This window comes from Triplophysa rosa, linkage group LG11 (assembly GCF_024868665.1).
Source record: "Triplophysa rosa linkage group LG11, Trosa_1v2, whole genome shotgun sequence".
In the NCBI taxonomy this organism is placed as follows: domain Eukaryota; kingdom Metazoa; phylum Chordata; class Actinopteri; order Cypriniformes; family Nemacheilidae; genus Triplophysa; species Triplophysa rosa.
The window spans coordinates 14,643,762-14,666,626 of NC_079900.1; the positions used below are offsets into that span (position 1 = coordinate 14,643,762).

At 41.2% G+C, this 22,865-nt stretch overlaps 1 protein-coding gene across 2 annotated transcripts in view; it reads left to right on the top strand.

The window, feature by feature from the left end:
- The first annotated feature begins 7,453 nt into the window (after positions 1-7,453).
- si:dkeyp-72e1.9 (syntaxin-binding protein 4) overlaps positions 7,454-22,865 on the top strand; it is a 49,541-nt gene continuing 34,129 nt past the window's right edge. For both annotated transcript variants that reach the window (XM_057345870.1, XM_057345873.1), the window contains exon 1: positions 7,454-7,693. In XM_057345870.1, coding sequence (XP_057201853.1) covers positions 7,629-7,693 — 65 coding nt within the window. In that variant the 5' untranslated portion in view covers positions 7,454-7,628. The remainder of the gene's footprint in view (positions 7,694-22,865) is intronic.

The following is a 22,865-nucleotide window of genomic DNA, read 5'->3' on the forward strand; positions in this document are numbered from 1 at the left end:
TATGTTTTAAGTGCTTCGTATTCATCTTACTCCGGTTATGCTTAATAAGCTGATAACAAGTAAGGTCATGTAAATGCGTAAAACAGTTTTCTTTTATCGGTTAAAGCTCATAAACGGCGTAAGCAAAACCCGCTCGGCAGGGGTAGTTTTTTGCACTTTAATCCGATTTCTAAGCGTTTACAGGTTTTCACTCAGTTTTCTTTATATGCGCAAGTCTGACAGCGCAGTAGTAAAAGTCCCAAAAGGAAGTAAGAGTAAAATAACGCATAAAAGTCCGCTCTCGAATCGTGCAGTTGATGTGGAAACGGCAAAATGAAATACTGTTGTTGCATTTGCAGGTACTGCGGACACGAGAAGAGATATAAAAATACAGATTCTGACCGATTTACCGTGGCATTTTTAATTACTAGACGGACTATCGATGGTGACGTCAATGTACACGAGAAACCTGGCAAGTCTCAAATTTCCATTTCTGCATAGCCAGTTTATTGATATTAGGGCTGTGCAAAAATATCGATACATGTAACTATCGCAATATATATTTTTCAATAGTGTATCGATAGTGATACCTCTACTATCGATAATTGTTTTAAATCATGTCATATACATTCGGCCAAAAGTAAGTGGAAGCGAGCATGGTGAAAAATATAAGAACGCTTGGAGCTCTCAGAGCTGATGTGTGGGTGTGCTTTGGTTTTCAAAATAAGTCATGGAGTAATGAGTTATATAAAATAATGCTGTTTATAAGCTTCGCAAGTCATGACATAAAATCACTTGGATGTGAAAAGGGGCAGTTGTGGCCTAATGGTTAGAGAGTCGGACTCATGACCAGAAGGTTGCCGGTTTGATTCCCAGGGCCGGCGGGTAACAACTTGAGCAAGGCATCCTACCCCTACTTGCTCCCCGGGCGCTGCAGTTATAGCTGCCCACTGCTCCGGGGGTACGTGTGTTCACCACTTGCTGTGCGTGTGTTCACTACTCTCTGGATGGGTTAAATGCAGAGGTCACATTTCGTTGCCTTGTACATGTGCAATGACAATAAATTGAATAATTAATTAATGTGACATCAGCGCATTTACAGCACGGTTTTATACTGCCCATGTTCAGTGTTTTAACTGTAATGCACCACAACAGCCAAGTGACTTGCGTGAGCCACCTTATTCCCCTGTGCTACCCACTTGAGGGGCGCAATCCACAGTTTGAGAACCCAAACCTCTGATCTAAAGGTCCATGCATCGCACATCATGGCCACTCTGCAGAGGTAAGGGATGTTTTTACACTTATTCTTACAGAAAACCCCCGGTGGTGCACAGCATTTTGTATTTCTAGCTCTACTTTTTACATTTTCTATTTAAAGTATTGCAATATATCGCAAATGTGTATCGTATCGAAATACATAGCAATATATTGTATCGTGACCCATCTATCGTGATATGTATCGTATCGGGAGGCACTTGCCAATACACAGCCCTAATTGATATGCATGTAAACACGTGAAAACAGGTTTCTTCGGGAGCGCAAGGACAGTGTTTGTTTTTGTTTGTGTGTTATGGTGCTTGTCATTGTTTCATATGTTTCATATGGTTTACTGCTGGCTGTGAAATAAATTGCCCTTCGGGGATAATAAAGTTTGACTAAGACTAAGACTAACTACACTTAAACAAGACTAAAATTAACTTTTGACATGAACTACAAATGACTAGACTAGACTAGACTGACAAGGCACAAGAACTCACCAAACAAATCACAATGAACCAGCACAGGACAGAAAACACAAGGGCATTATAAAGGGATCAAATCAAGAGGGAACAGCTACAGGGCATGAAATAACTAATGAGTAATATTGAGGAGACGAGAGGGCGGGAACAGAGACGAGACCGGAGAGAGTGTATGACAAGCCATAAGGGCCAAAAATGCCTCTCTCCACATTAAACTTGAGGTTCTGTCATGATTCTGCCTCCTCATGTCATGTCTTTCTTGGTCTGGTGGCAGAACCATGACACAGTGTATGTCAAGATCTCGTGGCGGACGAACCCAAGTGCAGGCAGTAGCAGTGAAGGGGTTAACAAACAAGACTTTGTTCTTTTAACAAAACACTGCACAAACAAAACACCCACGATGGGGATAACAAAACTAAGAATATAAAGAAAACAAAGACTTCCCACGAGGGGGCAAAACGAAAACAAGAACAGCAAAAAACTAAACTAAAGGACACGACCAAACGTCTTACATGAAAACACGACAGGGTAAAACACAAAACTCACAAACGACGGGCAAGGCTGGGAACAGGAACACTAGACGAGGTATAGCACATAACAGTACACGGTACAAACGTAATACACGAGCACAGGACAAAGAAACATGAGGGTATATATAGGAAAGACAAACGAAGGATAACGAGCGAGGGCAGGTGTGGAACATAAGACACGGTAGGAAAGCAATACATGAAACGAGAGCGGCGGGGCCAATGACAAGACACTGGAGAGAACGCATATTATTGTCAAAAGGACAATAATATGTTTCTCTCCACACATAACCAAAGACTTTGTCATGGCTCTGCCTCAGGACCAGGAAATCCAAGACTAAAAGAAGCAGAACCATGACAGTGTACATGGATTTAATGATGTCATAAGCCTTTCCTCCTATGCCTGATTGTGGAATTTTATAATATAGGTCTTCATGCCATATCGAATCAAATGCTTTTTAAAATCAACAAAACATGCATTAATTTTTCCTTTGTTTTTATGATGGACGTGCTCATTGACTAATGTCTACTAGTGTGTATATGTGGTCGGTGGTGCGGTGGTTTGGTAGAAATACAATCTGACTTTTACTTAAGACTGTCACAATCCCAGCCGGGTTTCCCCTGTGTTGGTGAACTTTTCTGTTACTTCCTGTTCTGTGCCATGTTTTGTAGTCCTTTGTAGTTTTTAGTGTTAATTAGTTCCTCCAGGGGCCCGTTTCAATAAGGAGGTTCAACCAACTCTAGGTTAAACCTTGAACTCAGAGTTGGTTTACTTAGAAATGAGAAACTTTGAGTTTTGGGTTTCAGATTAGCTGATTTGAGTTAGTTCAATTTACTCTGGGTAGGCTTACCCTGGGTTAAGCGCGTGCACCATGACTATAAAAAGCCATTTTCAATGGAGCTCTGATATTACGATTCACCATGGTAACGGCACCAAAAAAGCAACATGGCGGCAGAAAGCACTTGAGAGTGAGGCACACCTTCCGCTCTGTATACAGTGGATTTACCGATGTCCTGAAAATGACTTAAGTTTAAATTAATAAATTGATAAATGTACCAATAAACAAACAAATGAATCATTAAATGAATGAAACAACAGAAATATGTTCTCACTCGCCATGAGTGCTCTAGTTACGCGAGTGAGACGTCATGGTGTATAGAACACCTGTAGGGCATCAGACTCTCGTACAAAGTTAGACTGATTGCCGGTTCGAACCCTGCTCTGAGCAAACTTCAGTTGGAATGGCTACACGTCAAAATTACTTGCTTATTACCTTTATCGCTTCATTTCTGCATGTATGTCTGTATTTATTAATTTCTTTATTCATGCACTTTATTTATACACTTTATTAAGTCATTTTTCATCGTCCATAGAAAATTATGCTCTGATGTAATACACAAACGTGGCTGATGTTATTGATGTAAGGATGGATGAGATATATTTTGATATATCTAATTCACTGTAAAGAAAAATGGTACAGTTTTAATAAAAATGCATTCCAATGAAATAATGCAGCCTATTCATGAATCCTCTATAAAAGCATATGACATATAAGTCACTGAGATGGACTCTGTGTGATCAAAATGTGTGCCATGAATGACGGTATTAATGAATGAATGAATGAGTTACACCACTTGCACTTTAAAAAGGGGAGGAGATTGAAATAAACTCTGGGTTTACCAAAGAAAACCTGCTCCCGACCAGGTTAGGTTCACAGAGTAAGTTACTATGGTTACTGACTCTGAGTATAAGTAACCTCTCTTTTAGAAATGGGCTTGAGTTACCTCGCTTTCTCGGGTTTGACATACCTCACATTCTGAAACGGAAAACCCAGAGTTTCCCTCATTTCAGGGTTGATATACTCAGAGTTTTCACTAAACCTCCTTTCTGAAACGGGCCCCAGGTGTGTCTTGTTATCTTGTTAGTTTCTATGTATTTAAGCCCTAGTGTTTCCTTTGTTTGGTGTCGGTCTCTGTTTCATGCTTTGTTTTTGTGCCGCCTTCGGTCTGTGGATTATCTTGGTTTGGTTTGGTTTGGTTTGGTTTGGTTTGGTTTGGTTCGGTTCATTTTGTATGATTTTCATTAAGTAGCCTATACACTGCACTTGGATCCGATCTCTGCCTGGATTACTCAATGTTACAAAGACATTGTGTTTGGTAAGGAAAGCTTGAATTCGAGTATTCAGGATACTACAGAAAGTCTTCTCTTGACATGAGTGACATGAAGGTATCGTAGTCTTAACCTCCACCTGTTTAGGTCAAAGAGAAGCATTTACAACTGCTGTAAGCGCTGTTTCGACACGTGCCAGTTGTTAAGATTGTGAATTTGGTACCACACTATCAGCACTATTCACCTCTAGGGTTTGTACTTTGTTTTTTAGTCGTTTATTTTATTAAATAGCAGGCCCATGTGGAATCTGCTGTATTTGGGCATGCCACGCCCCTGTTGTTTACTAAATATAACTGGCTAATTGAAATATTTCTAAAACTGTTTCAGTGAATTTCTCTCTAAAATCAGTGAATACAATTGGCAATGTATCCGCTCTATTTTTATGTTGATTATATTGAAGCATGTGACTTATGTGTGTTTGGGGTTATCATTCATTCCTTTACATGACAGGACTACATCTCCATTATCTCCCGAAGCTCTTTTGGGCATGCAAAGCAGGTCCAGGGAACAACCGAATACTCAACGTTTAATCCTTCCTGAACATGTGGGTAAAGCAGGAAGGCAAGGCTCAGTGAGTTTGAAAAACTCCCAAAGACCCTCTTACACATAAAACTGCTGTGTTGCCGCCATCCTGTTATGTCCAGGCCACAGTTCAGCAAATCAGTCTGGCCCCAGTCCCCAATTCCCAGCCGGACATTTCGACAGAGCAATGTTTATAAGCGGCCATTGATTAATCAAACTATTCATCGCTTCAGAATTCGCTTGTTATTGTCTTTGTGGAAATGCATTAGCTGGAGAAATCGGATTACAATGTTCGTCTGAAAGCAGCTGTCAGTATAACCCAAATAAAACAGTGGCATTGTCATATACAGGTGACAACCACACCCAGGTCAAGTATGAGAAACCGGCTTGACTGGGTCGAACATTGCAGACAGTACAGCCCCACCTACATTCTACAACGAGGAGGGTCTGAGAAAACTAGCCAATCCTGCTTGGCCCCAACTAGTCAATTTTACTGAAAGAAGTATTAAATATATGTTTAGAGAAGACATCACAGTACTGCTACTCATCATGTGTAGATTAGAACTATCTAATTCGCTCGACTCAGTTGGGGAAGGTACATTGATTTTATGATAAGGAAAGGAGTGTTGACTGAGAATGACTGTGAAAGTGCAGAAACACTCACTGATCCATGCTATCTGAAATATGCTGCCACACCCATTTGCCCACCGTTTCCTTCACTGTACACCTCCCCCTATGATCTCATTCAAAGTATTCCAAGCATTGCAGTCACCTTTGTACTAAATTCCATAAAATGTCACTTTTCTTTCTTTGGAACGTTTGGCCTCTACCCTTTCTGTCTAATGATAACATCAGGATAAAAGTTATGTGAAGTAATGGCATTTTACAAAGCAGTAAGCATACAGATTCATTTTCAGCCACATGCAGCACAGTGACATTACACTCTGAATATAAGAATGCTTGTCAAAAGTCTGCAGCATGATGTGGCTTACACAGTAATGTTACACAGTGATAGCGCCTCTAAAGGTGAATGGATGCCCTTTGCTTTGACGTTTCCAAACTTGGTCACTAGAGGGAGCCTTTTCGATTGACGGAGACGTGAATGGCTGCGTAACTCTGTTTAATGATAACAGGCTAACAAATAACAACTACTGCATAATGCATCATTTAAAAAACACAATAATATGTGTTTACGGCTACAGATCAACTTATTTAGGCCTACTGAAGGGAAAGAATAATTGAAGTTTTAGATAAGCCTAGGCTTTTTGATTCTATATGTTGCAGTATCAGTGAAACATTTTTGCTGTTGTTTTGCCGTGTCTCGTCAGAGAATCAATCATCACCGAAAAAATTGATGGTAGAAAAAAGTATAATCCATGTAAATTACTTATGCAAATAGATTTGAAATGCTTGACATCCTTAAGGAGTTTTTAAACTATTGTGGAAGATCCCAGTAGTAATATGCTTTTTATACCATAAAGTCAATTAAAGTATATACAAACATAAAAGAAAAAACTTGTCAGGGACCTGATGGCCTTTACACAAAAAAAATATTTTCCTATGTAGGTCTGGCTGTCAATACAGTATATTTAATCGTTTAATATATATTTGTAAAATGCAGAATAATACATTGTTAATCTATAATTTTATTGAATAATACATAAGGAATTGCTGCTTTTTATATATTGAAAAATATAAGCACTTCGTTCCAATATAAGTAAATGTATTATATTGCATTATATTTCCCAGTATATGTAATTTGTGTTTTGTAGTTTGCGTATAGTTTCAAGATGTTTTTGGTAAAAGTGGATAGGGCATTATGGGGATGTCTTAAAAATGGTTGAAAATACTCTGATTCTAAATGACAAAAATACAACCATTTGCTTAAATGAATAACTTGTTTTGTTATTCAGTTTCCTTGCATTCATCCCATCCTTTTGAATTTAACCTGGACTGTAAATGTTTGTGCATTGAAAATGATTTTTGATTATCAGTCACTCCATCTGCACCAAACTAAGGATCACTGTAGACAGGGCTGAACAGTATGAAGAAGGACTACAGGGACAGATATTTGTGTTGCAAACAAATGTCTATGTAAGGAAATTGGAAACCCCCTGGTGTTTAGACTGCAGTCAGGTCAACAGCCAGAGTAGCCTATTCATTACAGTTACCTGAAGCAGAATGGTCATGACCTTGTCTGATTGTACAAACAAGTGAGGTTTAAACTCACATCCCATATTCTGCAAGATATGTTTAAAATCGTAACCTAGGACAAAAATCGTAACCAGGCAGCTGGGCAACTTTTGGACAGTGCACAAAAATGCCATCCTATTTTTAGAGAGATAGACACAAAGTTGGAGACTCGCGCTGTTTTAGTACATAAACAGACATTGATTTCATGAAAAGTCAAAGTAATGTGACCAGAGGGCCGTCTACAAGATTCCGTCTAACAGACGGCCAGGTCAGCACGAAAACCACGTGTCTTACAGATTAGAAACTGGCAGTGGACTGTCTCGCCTGGCAGTTGCTGTATGGCTGATTTAATGCTGACTCTTGAACGTGCTCAACAAGGGAGGCTGAGAAGCGGAGACATGACATGAAATCGCGCTGATGTGTATGATGCAAATAATTTGAGGCGCCGTTTAATTCCAATAAAGAGGATCCGGAGCTGAATATTTTGTGTTGGATGCAATGTCCTATCTGAACCCACGAGGGAGAGAGCTCGAGCGTTTTGATGGACTTTCGCTCATTTACTGGTAAGATTTTTTAATAATGGTTGTAGAGCTTGGCGTCTTTCCTCCCTTTTTACTTAACGTTTTCTGGCTGCGCTCTTACATATTTCAATTCAGTTGTAGTGATACTTATTTAACTTCTTATTAAAATAAATTGCTTCATAAAATGTTGAAAAAACGGAAAATAAGTTTTTGGGAAAAGCAGACAGAATAGCCCACGCAAGTGATGAATTGCCTGAGGTACCGTTAGCTATAGTGCACAGCACTTTCATCTCTTCCGTGAACATTTCAAACAGATAAAACCGTCATTAGCATTAAGTATAAACTACTAAAATAAAGTACGTTAGGCTACATAATGACTCTAAATATGAGCGCGATTTTAGTACGCTTGTAGTAATTAGACAAATATGGTATTAAGAAAATATAAAGAAAAAGTTAAACTGTTCTCGTGCTCAGCTTATAAGGAGAACCTTCATGAGTTTTTAGGAACGTATTTTTACAGCATAGGCCTACGTCTTTTCCAATATTAAACCGTGACGGCTCATTTGTATTAATTGGTTAAAGCTACCTAATATCGTGTGTACCTGTATCTGCCCATTGATGTGCTAAATTTAGAGTTTGAGGACCAGGACATGAGCAGACTGTTGGGTAGAGTCAGATGAGGCTTAGGGCGCCAGTGAAATGATGCTGGGTTGCTTGGCCCCATGTAACAGTGGCTGTGATCTGAACATAATGGCAGTTTATGGGAGGATGACCGGTGTCTACGGCAGTTTATAATATTAAGATGAATCTCAGTTTGTGAACTCTTGGTTTGCTGCTATTTTTAAATTATACATTTTATGATATGTAATATAAATAAACAAATTGCCATGACTGTGTATTGGCTTCTAACTATTGGGCATAATAAATACTTCAACTTCATAGCATAATAGAAAGTATAATGAAAGAAAGTCATAGCCACTGATCTTTGTAAACTTGTCAAGTGATTCAAAGTGTTTTATTTGTGCATAAAATTGAGACGGTTAAGTATTTTATGCAGTATATCAGGGGCAAAGTGATAAAATGTAAGAAATCTACATAATGCAGAACTATTTTCTCAGATATTTACATTTACCATATAAGCCTACAGTAATTTGATCTAATGTTAATTATAAAAAATATTTTGATGCATGACCGTTTTTGATCATTGCTTTGTGGGCTATATATTTGAGTTAAGTGATTTAATGCACATTACTCACTTAGTCAATTTTACAATGGCATGTAAAGATACTGCCTGCAGTGATTTAATGATATATTAAGTCACCCCCCAAAACCTGTGATATTGTGCCATAAATATATGTAATACAACATTACAATCATTTTAATAGTGATTTGTTTAGTGATCAGAAAGTCACCTGTGCGAAAGGCATTTCACAAGCAGGCACATCATGTCCCTGTCCTCTGAACATTGTGGATTTGCACTACTTTTGCATTATGAAAATTATTGCATTTCTATTGGCTTGGACTTCTACTTGAAACAAATATAGACCAATCACAGAAGAGGATTAGTGGTATATGACACCTGAACGCTAAAGGTTTGCTTTCCCTTTTTTGTCTGGACATGACTGAGGCATCAGATACATTAGTCCCATTGCAAGTTTTTGACATGTATCAACAAGCAGGATTTTTATTATAGAAAACATGCAACTGCAGGAGTCTGTGACTGATATCATCATCAGTGGATTAAATACTCTTTTATGCAGATCCGATCCTTCCTATACGCAAACTACGCAAGTTGCGTAGGGCCCCTGCACCACCAGGGGGCCTCCTTGAGTACCGAATCAAAAACACTATAACGTAAACTGTCACGATATGTATAAAGAACCCAATTGCAGGCAGGCGGGGTTGAAGGGGTTAACAATGATTTTAATGAAACAAAATTGAGACAAAACAAAAACCCTCGATGGGGCACAAACACAATAACCAAATGCTTTTCAAAAAAAGACAAAGAAAAACTTCCCGCTATGGGGCAAAACAGAAACTAAGGCAAAACTACATAAACTTACTTTTGGGGACAGATGCAAGAACGAGGCAAAACAAGGACGCATAAACACGAGGTAACAAACACAACGAAAGAGCACAGGACAAAGAAACATGAGGGCATTTTAAAGGCAAGACAAAGGAAGGATACTGACACAGGGCAGGTAAGGGTAAAGGAACACGGCCGGGAAGTAATACGGGAAACGAGACGGGCGGGGCCAATGACAAGACACTGGAGAGAACGCATATTATTGTCAAAAGGACAATAATATGTTTCTCTCCACACATAACCAAAGACTTTGTCATGGCTCTGCCTCAGGACCAGGAAATCCAAGACTAGGTGAGGCAGAACCATGACAGTAAACAAGACGCGGATTCAACTTTCTGCCTTTGGAGTGTTCTGTTACAAACTTTACAGCAATCATTTGGAAATTTCCTTTTTAATACTTAATTTATTTAATTACCGTGACATACTCGGACATCATGCAGTGCGCGCAGGTGATGACATGCGCATAATGTGATGATGCGTCTTTACATATGGCCATGGCTTCAAAACGATGATATCCATCTGTAGCAAAAGAACAAGAAGCCATGTGTTTTTGTGCTATTTCAAAGTCTTATTTAGTTTTGCCAAATTATGCAAGTGGACCTACAGATTTACAAATTCAGTACATGTCCACTGGCATTCATGACTGTGGAATTTCGATAGTCGTGAATCTAGGGACCGTCTTCAAAGTTACATACACAGTAATATTCTAACTTCAATAGCATTTACTGTTAATGACGTAGAGTCACAAAACCAGTTGTACAATGCTCATGTGAGTCTCAGCTATAATGCACACCACTGTATTTCGTTTGCCCATGATAATATGTAATTTTTGTGTCATCACATTTAGAGAATAGCCTAATTGATGTGTTTTCGTATGCTTGGCTTTCTTGAGTAAACTATATTTATCATGTTTTATTTTTGTTAATCACTCATTTGATTAGTAAAAAGCTAGATGGTTCCAGAGGCATTTCTTACTTTAGGTAAAGGATTATACTTAATTGTTCTTACCGTCAGTTTAAGGATTTTTGTCTTTCAGTTTTAATTCCTTTAAGTGTGTTTATTGATTTATTTTTATTTCATATAGTTTACAGTTGTGCTTATCTAATTTTAACTATTATGACAAGGGCCCAACTCACAAAGGTTTGCATAGGGCCCCCAGACGTCTAGGATCAGCACTGCTTGTATGCACTTAATGTACCTGTTACAGTAATATGAATGTGTTGTAAATCAGGTGTTGTCATCATTTAGATGGTTCACTTCTTTGATTTGTTAAAGCAACAGAATAGAAGAGCAGTTAATGAATTGAATTAAGACTAATGCATTGGTTTAATTCAGATGTTCCTGATTGTAGGAAACACTTCCTACAATTAACATAGCATGAGATACACTCCGTCTGTCCCTTAGTCTGTTTTCCCCGTGTTTGCCCCAGGATGTCCTTTTCCCACGCTCCCTCACGAATTGATCATCATTGACTTTTGCACCTGCACCCCATTACCTGGACACTATATGTATTCTCACTTGCCTATTGTTCCTTGTCTGGTGTTAATGTAAGTTTATGTGTCATTGGTGGATGTCGTGTTGGTTTACCCTGTTTGTTCTTTGGATGTCACTTGGATTACCCTGCTTGTTTGGTGGATGTTATTTTGATTCTTCGTTTGTTCCCTTGGATGTTTTGGATTCCCTTTTGTTCCTGATTTCACCTTTTGTTATTAAACCCTTCACCTTCCCTAAGTTCCCTCGTGGCTTCGTCATTCTCGTTAGTGACTGCATTACAGAATACCAGACCTAATACAAAATGTACACGCTGCAACCGGACCCGGACATCTTCTCTCCGGAGACTCAACTCCTGCAACTCCGCCAGGATGGGATGGCTCTGGTGAGATACGTGGATGACTTTTTGGAGGTGTGCAGACTGGTTGGAGCGACCCCGAGTTTAACCATTTGTTCCTGACTGGGCTGGATGATGAGCTGCTCGCCCTCATCATGCTCCCCGACGCAGATACATACCCCCTGGAGGATTTTCTCAACCAAATCCTTTAGGCTATGGGGTGTGAACTCTGCGTCGGGGAAAGTGATGAGAGCGGGCATAGTAGTTATCCAGTCCCAGAAATGGGGGGTCTGTTCCAGCTCACATGGAGTGCACGCCTCAGTCCTCCACTGCCCAGCGATCTGCTCCCGAGCCTCCCCTCAGCAAGCCTCATAAGTCGGCTTGCCCCATATCTTCTCCGCACTCCTCCACAAAGCCTCACCACCGTGGGAAATGGCGTGGACTGTGTAGCACGTCCTCAAGGGCCTTGAGCCGGTCCCGTCTGGTCTTCCAGAGGTCTTCGAGCAGGTCCCGTCTGGTCTTCCAGACATCTTCGAGCCGGTCCCGTCCGGCCTTCCAGTGGTCTTCGAGCCGGTCCCGTCCGGCCTTCCAGTTGTCTTCGAGCCGGTCCCGTCCGGCCTTCCAGTGGTCTACAAGCCGGTTCCGTCCGGCCTTCCAGTGGTCTTCGAGCCGGTTCCGTCTGGCCTTCCAGAGGTCTTCCAGCCGGTCCCGTCCGCCTTCCAGAGGTCTTCGAGCGCCCGTCCGGCCTTCCAGAGGTTCTTCGAGCCGGTCGTCCGGCCTTCCAGAGGTCTTCGAGCCGGTCCCGTCTGGCCTTCCAGAGGTCTTCGACCGGTCCCGTCGGCCTTCCAGGTCCTTCAGCCGGTCCCGGTCCGGCCTTCCAGTGGTCCTTCGCCAGCCGGTCCCGTCTCGGCCTTCCGAGGTCCTCGAGCCGGTCCCGTCCGGCCTTCCGAGGTCCTCGAGCCGGTCCGTCCGGCCTTCCAGTAGGTCTTGAGCCGGTCCGGGCCTTCCAGAGGTTCCTCGAGCCGTCCCGTCCGGCCTTCCAGGTGCTTTCAGCCGGTCCCGTCCGGCTTCCAGTTGCTTGCCCACCCGGGTCCCGTCCGGCCTTCCAGTGTCCTTCGAGCCGGTCCCGTCCGGCCTTCCAGTGTCCTTCGAGCCGGTCCCGTCCGGCCTTTCAGAGGTCCTCTCAGCGGTCCCGTCCGGCCTTCCAGAGGTCTTCCAGCCGGTCCCGTCCGGCCTTCAGAGGTCCTTCGAGCCGGTCCCGTCCGGCCTTCCAGAGGTCCTCGAGCCGGTCCCGTCCGGCCTTCCAGAGTTCCTCGAGCCGGTACCGTCCGGCCTTCCAGAGTTCCTCGAGCCGGTCCCGTCCGGCCTTCCAGAGGTCCTCGAGCCGGTCCTGTCCGGCCTTCCAGAGGTCCTCGAGCCGGTCCCGTCCGGCCTTCCAGAGGTCCTCGAGCCGGTCCCATCCGGCCTTCCAGAGGTCTCCGAGCCGGTCCCGGACCGCTCCAGGCCACCAAACCAGGGAAGCGCAAGCCACCTCCTATTGCCGTGGTTGTGGTGAGGTTAGGATGCGACCTTACCACGGCATCCATCAGCCCCCGCTTCCCCGGCAACACCGCCACGGCAGCCATCAGCCCCTGCTCCTCATCTCCCGACTCCAACGTCACGGCCATGGCACCGTTACCTGCTCCTCGTCTCCCAGCTCGGCTGACTGTCTGGTATGGGTGACACCTCCGCGGCCGCCTGAACTGCCAGCACCTCCCTGGACCCCTTGAACCCCGGTGCCGGTAGCACCGTCCTGGAGGCTCCCTGTCCCTTGTATCCTGCACAAGCCTCCAGGATGCCCACCCCCCCTCCACGGTTGATTCGTAGGCGGGAAGACGCAACTTGTGGGAGGGGGAATACTGTAACACTCCATCTGTCCCTTAATCTTTTTTCCCCGTGTTTGCTCCAGGATGTCTTTTTCCCACGCTCCCTCACGAATTGATCATCATTGACTTTTGCACCTGCACCCCATTACCCAGAGACTATATGTATTCTCACTTGCCTATTGATCCTTGTCTGGTATTAATGTAAGTTTATGTATCATTGGTGGATGTCGTGTTGGTTTACCCTGTTTGTTCTTTGGATGTCACTTGGATTACCCTGTTTGTTCGGTGGATGTTATTTTGATTACTTTGTTTGCTCCCTTGGATGTTTTGGATTCCCTTTTGTTCCTGATTTTACCTTTTGTTATTAAACCCTTCACCTTCCCCAAGTTCTCTCGTGGCTTCATCATTCTCGTCAGTGACCGCATTACAGATGGACCATGCTAAATACAATATCAAAATTTTTACAGTTTTATTAGTATTAATTTTAACGAATAATTATTAATATCATTATATTTTCTATTAAATATATATTATCAAACGAATATAAGACTGCAATAAACTCGTTAAGTAGCACCAACACTGAAACTGGTCCCCTGGTCTCTTGACTCCACCTTCTGGAGTTTGTTCCATGTCACAGCAACTATTGCCTTTGTCCTTTGGTTTGCTCACTGAGGGTCTAAACATAAAGAACTGTCACTAAAGGTCCAGTCACAGTGTATGAAATTTAGCGGGCATCCAGCAGTGAGGTGGCAAATTACAATCAACGGCTCACTCTACCACTCCCTTTCGAAGCACTACGGCAGCTGACACAGAACAAAGATGTTTTCACGATTTTGCTTCTTTGCTGAAGGAGATAACACACTGATGAAACACGCTTTGTAGAGCAGTTTGTCTGTTTAGAGCTACTGTAGAAACATGACGAATTCCATCCAGATAGAACTAGCTCATTCTAAGGTAATAAGAACATAATGCTTCATTATGTTAGGTCTTTATACATCTCTGAAGACATTATGTATATTATATTGCATTTCTGTCAATAGATCCTACAAAAATTACACACAGCATCTTTAACTGACACGATTTACATGGTACATATTTAATAGAGAGCTGCTCATCTATAACCAGGCCTGGTCTTGCCTTTTTTATATTGTATTACAACACATTTTATTATCTGCATTTATTACATTTTTTTGCTTACTCCAATTCTAATCTGCCCTGTTTTTGCTAATCCTGCATAAGAATGAGGTCTTGGATAGTTAACCAGTTTGTTGTGTCAGCTTTGCCAGCGGATCATTGATTTCTGTCTGCACCTCATGTTGTTAGTAGGCTTATGTATCTAATTACCATAGTATGTTATGCTGTTGTATTTTATTTATAAACCCCTTAAGTGAATACTTAAAAAGCACAATCCTTTACAACAATTAAAATCATTTATCATAATCTGTTAACAATAACCTTTCATTTTAGATTTCTGCAGAAATAAATTAAAGGAGTCATGACACGGCTAAAACGAATATTATCGTTTGTTTTAGATGTAATGCAATGTGTATACATGATTTAAAGGGGTCATATGACACGGCTAAAATGAATATTATGGTTTGTTTTAGATGTAATGCAATGTGTATACACGATTTAAGGTTCAAAAACGCTGTATTTTCAACATACCATGCATGTTTGTATCTCCTCTTTGCCCCACCTCTCTGAAACGCGTGGATTTTTTACAAAGCTCATCGCTCGGAAAAGAGAGGTGTGCTATGATTGGCCAGTTACCAGTGTGTAGTGATTGGTGGAATACTGCAAGCGTGTGTCGGAAATATAACACCTCTTACCATATTTGGAACATCAAATCATACCATGAACTAACATAGATTTGTGGAGTGTGGTTACACGAGGCGTTTAAGACAGGTCTGGCATTCGCTTTTAGATAGAATGCATCTTTTGTTCCGACACTTTCATTTTTGCAATTTACGTGTCTAATGGGTATGGGTAACTTATAACACCAAAGACACAGAAAAACACATATTCGTGCCATATGACCCCTTTAAGGTTCAAAATGCTGTATTATCCACATACCGTGCTTGTTTGTATCTCCTCTTTGCCCCGCCTCTCTGAAATGCGCTGATTTTTTACAAAACTCATCGCTCTGAAAAGCGAGGTGTGCTATGATTGGCCAGTTAACCAGTGCGTAGTGATTGGTCGAATACTGCAAGCGTGTGACAGAAATGTAACGCCTCTTACCATATTTGGAACATCCAGTTCCAAAGCAATTGTACTGACAGTACTGACTTGCGTATACATTTGGGTGGTTTTAGACAACTCATACCATGAATTGACGTAGATTTGTGGGGGTGTGGTTACACGAGGCGTTTCAGGCAGGTCTGGGTGAGCATTCGCTTTTAGATAGAATGCATCTTTTGTTCCGACACTTTTGCTATTTTACGTGTCTATATATGCATGGGCAATTTATAACACACCAAAGACACAGAAAAACACGTGTTCGGGCCATATGACCCCTTTATTTGACCAAAACAGACAAACTCTGTAATATGAGCAGCCCTCAAACACATTCACTGGTGTTTTTATGCAGAGCAGACAGCATCAAGCAAGGTGGATATGTTGTGACATTCCCTGAAATGCTTTTCTCGGTGTTACCTATAGATGGCAATCATGAGCCCAGAACATAGCAGCCGTAAACAGGTCAGACTGGCTTTTTAGTCTGTTTCCGATTAACCCATTTCACACCACTGGGTTCTCTAGCATGGAAACTTGGCATGCACTTGACTAAAGCTGCCACCCTCATTTCCCACCCATCACTTGTAGAATCGGTGGCATGGTAAATGATGAAACCCAAGAAGAACTAACTATAAACAGATACTCTATAGTGCATCTCCAGCCGTTATGATTTCTCAATGTGGACTGGATTATCCGATAATCTGATAACAACCCACTGTGCAGGTTTGGTGATTAAAGTTATGATGCAATGGGTAGTTGCCATGGTTGCTGTAAGAAAAAAAGATAAGATCTTTCTATTATGTTTTAGCTGAGGTTGTTTGCATACAGAGCTACCAGTATAAGCATGTGCTTCTTGTATACTTATTTCTAGTTCTCATGTTAGTGTTTGACATATTTTGTGCGAGTGTGAGTTCACGTATGTGTTCAGGGTATTTTAAATAGATAGCAGTAAATTGTTTAAAATATATATTTACTTTAATTTGTCATTCAAAAATGTTATAAGTCCGTGTTCAGACCTGACTTTTTTGAAGCTGCTAGCGTCTGTTTTACATTATAATCCTATGGAGTAAACAGTGTTTTCAAAAAACGTCCTGAGCGCTTTTTTAAACGCCAGCTCCGGCGTCTTTTTCTGCAGCTCAGGGCATCTTTTTAAGTTGGAAAAAAGTTAAACTTTTCTGAAAAAACGCCCTACGTCAAGCTCCTTTTCACAGCTAACCAATGACATGTGAGTAGTGTGTCGTTTCCGTAACATGCGAGGGAGGTGATTGGTCGAGCACGATCAGGCTCGAAAAAATAAAATGGCAGCCGAAGCGCTGCTTTGAACATTTTTATATGAATTAAAGTTTATTTTTTACCTTTAATAACTTTCGATTGCATTTCTAGCGAGAAATTAGTACTGTAGTTTTAAAATATGTGGTTGGTTTTTGCAAAGACGGTCTCTGTTTATAATTCAAATAGACTTCCATTACTCTGCCTATATGAATCCTGTGTGCTGAGCTGCCTTCATGCATAAACGCTGCCATCTTTTTTCACCAAAAAAAGCGCTCGTCAACTTTTTCTTGTCAAAAAAAGACGTCAAGTGTGTTCATGGCCTAAGTCGATTATACAAGAACTTAAATCTTAAAAAGTTCTCAAACAATAAGAAACACAATGTATAAATGTCACAGTGATATGGATGTTTAGGATAATATTTAATTTCCTCACGCAATTATTCTTCCCCCCCCTCAATTTTAACATTGCATATGCCTAAATCAACAATATTAAATTGGGGGGAAATTTGAATTTACAAGCTTTCAATTAAAAAAATATTTACAAAATAATCATTCCTTCAAAAAAGGAACCAGATCTTTTACCAAATCTTAATATCAATTTTTAAATAATTTTAAGAATATGTCAGTTGCAAATGTTAATTCGAAGTTCTCCTCATTTGCACTCTTAACGTGGCACGATGGTCAGGGAGGTGGGAGAAGAACCCAAGTGCAGGCAGCGGTTAATATAACAAAGATTTATTTAAAACCAAAACTGAACAAAGATGAACTCACACAAACCTGTAAAACAAAGACTTCCCACGAGGAGCAAAAACAAGAGAACAGGATAAGTAAACTTCCACAAACTTAGACTGACTGGAAAAACCATCAAGACAAGGTACGAATATCTGAGATCTGACTGCACGGTACAAAGCTAACAAGCAAATGGTACAAAATGAATGAGCACAGGACAACAGACACAAGGGCATTAAATAAGAGAACTAACAAAGATGACAATGGGCAGGTGTGGGTAATGAGACACAGGTGGGAAGCTAAACGAGGAAACGAGAGGGGCGGGGCCAAAGACGAGACCGGAGAGAATGCACATTATGTCATGGCCGACAATAATATGTTTCTCTCCACACAAAACAAGAGGCTCTGTCATGACAGAAGCCCCCCTTAATGAATACCCCCAGGCGTTCACCAAGGGGCAGACTAACGAGACAAGACCGACTGGGTGACAGACAAGAACCAACAAAACATTGTGAACAACAACAATGGAAAATAGGCAATAATAATCAAAGGGTTGGGGTGGGACAATAAAAATAAACAAGGGAGAAGGGGTGGGGGAACAAAAGAGTTAATGGGGGGGGAGTCCAAAGGGGTTCGGGCTAGGTGGGGGAGTCTTAGTCCGTGGGGGCGCGGAGTCCCGGGGGACTTGATAGGGACAGGCTTGGCTGTCGGCTGGAGTGCCTGCAGGACCGGACAGGGTGCCGGACTGGAGGCAGGGCTGGGTGCCGGCTGAGTGACTGGCTGGGACGCCGGCTGGGGCGCCGGATGCTGGACAGGGCGCCTGCGGCTGGGCAGGACTGGACACCGGCTGGAATGACGACTGCTGGACAGGACTGGACATCTGCGGCTGGGCAGGACTGAACGGGACGCCGGCTGGATCACCAGCTGGATCACCGGCTGAGGAGATGAGCATCCTCATCTCGGCCCGCAACAGAGGGTCATTGAGGCTGCCATTGAACATTACCGCTAGTTCCGCCTCCCCAAAGACCATCTCCTCTGCAGCCTCCAGGAACTGGTCGAGGTATTCCATGAGGTCAGAGTCCCCCTGGCGAAGACCGCAAAGGAGGTGAGCCTGGCGAGATTGCTGGGAACTGTCCATAGCGCTGCCTGCTGGGTTCTGTAGGGCTCGTTCGTTATGTCATGGAGGCTGGAGAAGAACCCAAGTGCAGGCAGGCAGCGGTTAAGGGGTTAATATAACAAAGATTTATTTAAACTCAAAACAAAACCCACGATGGGGAAAAACCAAAACTGAACAAAGATGAACTCACACAAAACTGTAAAACAAAGACTTCCCACGAGGGGGCAAAAACAAGAGAACGGGATAACTAAACTTCCACAAACTTAGACTGACTGGAAAAACCAAGGCATCAAGACAAGGTACGAATATCTGAGATAGCACGGTACAAAGCTAACAAGCAAATGGTACAAAACTAACAAGCACAGGACAGCAGACACAAGGGCTTTAAATAAGGGAACTAACAAAGAAGATGACAATGGCAGGTGTGGGTAATGAGACACAGGCGGGAAGCTAAACGAGGAAACGAGAGGGGCGGGGCCAAAGACGAGACCTGAGAGAACGCACATAGGGCTGGATGGAATGACGGAATATTCCATTACCGTGGAATAAAATTTCAACCGTAAGAAATTTTTCTATTCGCGGAATGTAAATAAGTAGGCGTGGTTAACTCGGCGCTCTGCAAATTAGGTGCTATTCTGAAAAAAACTAATGAATTAATCCACCCGTAACAAATGAACGAATCAAACATTCTTTTGACCTTCTTTCAGTCTGTAGTTTAGTGATCCGCTCCAGTCCGGCGCTTCTCTCACCCACAGTGCTCGTGCAGGGATCTGCGCCAGCATTTAAAAAATCTCATTCTCAACACGTATTTCAGAAGTCAGGTTGTTTTGAAAAGCTGTTAATAGTTTTATAAAGTTTAACTTCAGGCGAGCCAAGGTGAAACTTGCGTTGAAATGCGCGATGATGCTCGCGAGCGCTTTGATGTGACGCGCTTCTACCTCCAGTTTTGGGAGACGCGTGAGGAGTCACCAGAGACTCGCAGTGCAAAAACAAACCCGAGAATAAACAAACCTAAAGACAGTCGCAACACACTAAAATTGCTCATCAAATAGGGAGTGAAGAGTGATAAAGACCTTCAGTACAGACCCCATGAACACCAGTTTATAACACTAGTCTACTGTACTCTCATTGTTTGTGCATATTCATACTTTATTGTTATAAATGTTGTCTATCTTCCTACTGTATATGATATAGCCAGAAGATAAATATGAATAAATAATACATCTGATTATCAGAACTTAATTTGATATCTTTAGTACATTTTCATAACTTGCCTACATTTTAACTATGGTGAGCATTTAAATGAACTGTAATAAATAAATTAGTTAAATCAATCTAAGAAAAATGAGGTATAAAATATAGAATTATAATGGGAGATTGTTTCTTGAAATATATTGTTACCGTGAAATAAAATTACTCATTCCGTGAAATAGATTTTTGGCCATTCCGCCCACCTCTAAACGCACATTATGTCGTGGCCGACAATAATATGTTTCTCTCCACACAAAACAAGAGGCTCTGCCATGATTCTGCCACAAGACCAAGAAAGACATGACATGATGAGGCAGAATCATGACAGGCGATAAGGACTATAAACAAACTAAATGCTGATATAGAAACTGGTTTCCATATGAACTCAAACTGACAGAAAATCTGATGAATCAGCATTTACAAAACAACAGTTTTACTAAACTTAATTTCTGTCCGTTTTTAGAAAATGACATAGACATTACATTTATTAATTTCGAAGAAGATTTAATACAAACCAATTTGTGAAATACTACATCGCTTTAAGAGTTTTAGGCTTTCTGAGATTTATTACTGAGCAAGATTTAATGACATTTAGATAAACCAGTGCACTGTCAGTAAAACACTTTCAGAAAATGTATCACTCTTTAGGTGAAAAGCTGTTCTTTATTTTCAGATATGTAACAAGGCACTTCATGAATCTGCTGTAATGGTAGTGTGAGTAAGTGTGCGGGGGTGGTGAAGTACTGGCACTGATAGAACTATAAACATAAGATATAAGATATAAAAGTTTCTACCAGGCATTCGCGTACGGCACAAAGAGACACATAACTATATTTTATCCTGTGAACAGCTATGAATTCGGTGTAGTTTTATAACGGCGCAGGATTTTTCCAGGATGTTCCCGGAGACATTTCAATACCTTAATTCGTCTCTTCTTGTACTGTCTTATGGTAAGCCTTCCAGTGTTAAATATCTGCCATTCAACCAAAGCTTTTTCCCTCTACCATTTATGTACATGGCAGATTTGTGAATAAAGAACACAGCATCGCAGTAGCAGCCCTGGTAGATTATTTTTAGCCCTAGCATCAAGCTTTACAAATGTAGGCAAAACCAAGCTTTATAGGGGAAATAAGAAATCTCTGTTTCTGTCTTATATGAAGAGACAGTGGCACGTATGGGTGAAGTTGTTGAAAGACTTGTACCATAAAGGTAACCTGCTTAGACACTTTAAAAAAATGCTGAGTTACAAACCCAGCTTTGTGTAAAAAGGGGACAAACCTAACCCATGCTGGGTTGTTTTAGCCATTGTTGGGTCAAATATAATCATTTTCTTGGTAAATTTAACCTAACGACTGAGTTAGTCGTTTTTCTAGTGTATAAGCTTTTTAAAAATCAATTACTGACTCAAAAAGAAATTTACAATTAAAATCTCTATATTAACCACTATCTAAAGTTATTATTAGATTTTCAACTAAAGTGGGGAAAACAGGCCAAGGACTCATTAATCATCAATATGAATAGTAAAAATGGCAAAAGCTTTCCTGAGGCTCAGTGGTTAAAGCATGGCACTAGCAATGCCAAGGTCATGAGTTCAATCCCAGGGGATTGCACATAGTCAGAAAAAAAAGTTTAATATAATGCAATGTAAATCGCTTTGGATAAAAGCGTCTGCCAAATGCCTAATGTAAATGAATAGTATATACTGTACGCAATATCAGTGGGCATGTTACAGTGTTTCTGGTTGTCCCCAAGACACCCTTGTCCATAATACACACTCTTCAGCAATTCCTTACTGAACTGATCCCATGCTGTTGTAGTAGCAGATTATTGAGAACATTAAAGTATACCCTGTGCAGTCATGGTCTTGGCACAGTCTGTAAACCACACTTAACCTTATGAGAAGATTTACAGGAGAATTTTAAGGCAAGCCAGATAGGGTGCTTTAAGTCAGAGTAGTTTTCTGTGGCAAATTTTAAAATAAAGCTTATGATGTTGGGCCGTGTGAAGATAATCCTCAAATTACATCATTTCACTCTGTGAGTTTGGCACAATAAGGCTTAGTGGTCACAGGGACTTGGGAGGCGATGGAAACATTTTTGCTTTTATGAAGTCAATAATATCGTTCTACCATATTGTTTTATCATTGTTGTCTGGGAAAATAAGTGATCTGCACCTGCCATCTAACATTATCCAAATTATTGCAGACTAAACCCACTTCATGATGAAATTTACAGATGAGCAATATTCTACACAGCTTTGAGAACAACTTGTATGACTTATTTTGGGCTGTAGCCCTGTAAATCAGTGATAAAAAGAAAGTGTTACCTGAATCACAGGACATGTGTCAAGTGAAATGACAGCAAAGAGTTACACGATGACAGTTTATTTAAAGCAATGTGTCACTCTGACTCTAACTGGGGCACTAGCAACACCAGAGAGCTAAATGACAGTAATCCCCTTTAACAGGTACAGTCGCTTCATTACATTATGCATGTATGTCATTTTTTCAAGTCAGGTTATTTAAAGACCCAAATATTACACAATCATTTTTTATGAAAAGCTGAGTGAATTAGAACAGTGCATCCACCTGTTGTGTAACTTTATCTCAGTTTTATTGTGAGAGGAAAGCACTGTAGCTTTGCATCAAATCATCATAGACAATGACATTGTCTAAAATGGGAAAGAACAAATGGTAGGAGAATAAATATGTCCTGCATAGTTGACAAGGGTTTGGGTTTTGACTAAATAAAAATATTGTTTTCCCTAAACAACGACCATTCTTAATTTGTTTTTATTCCATAACATAGGAGAGGTCTTTTTATTTCATTTTAGCTG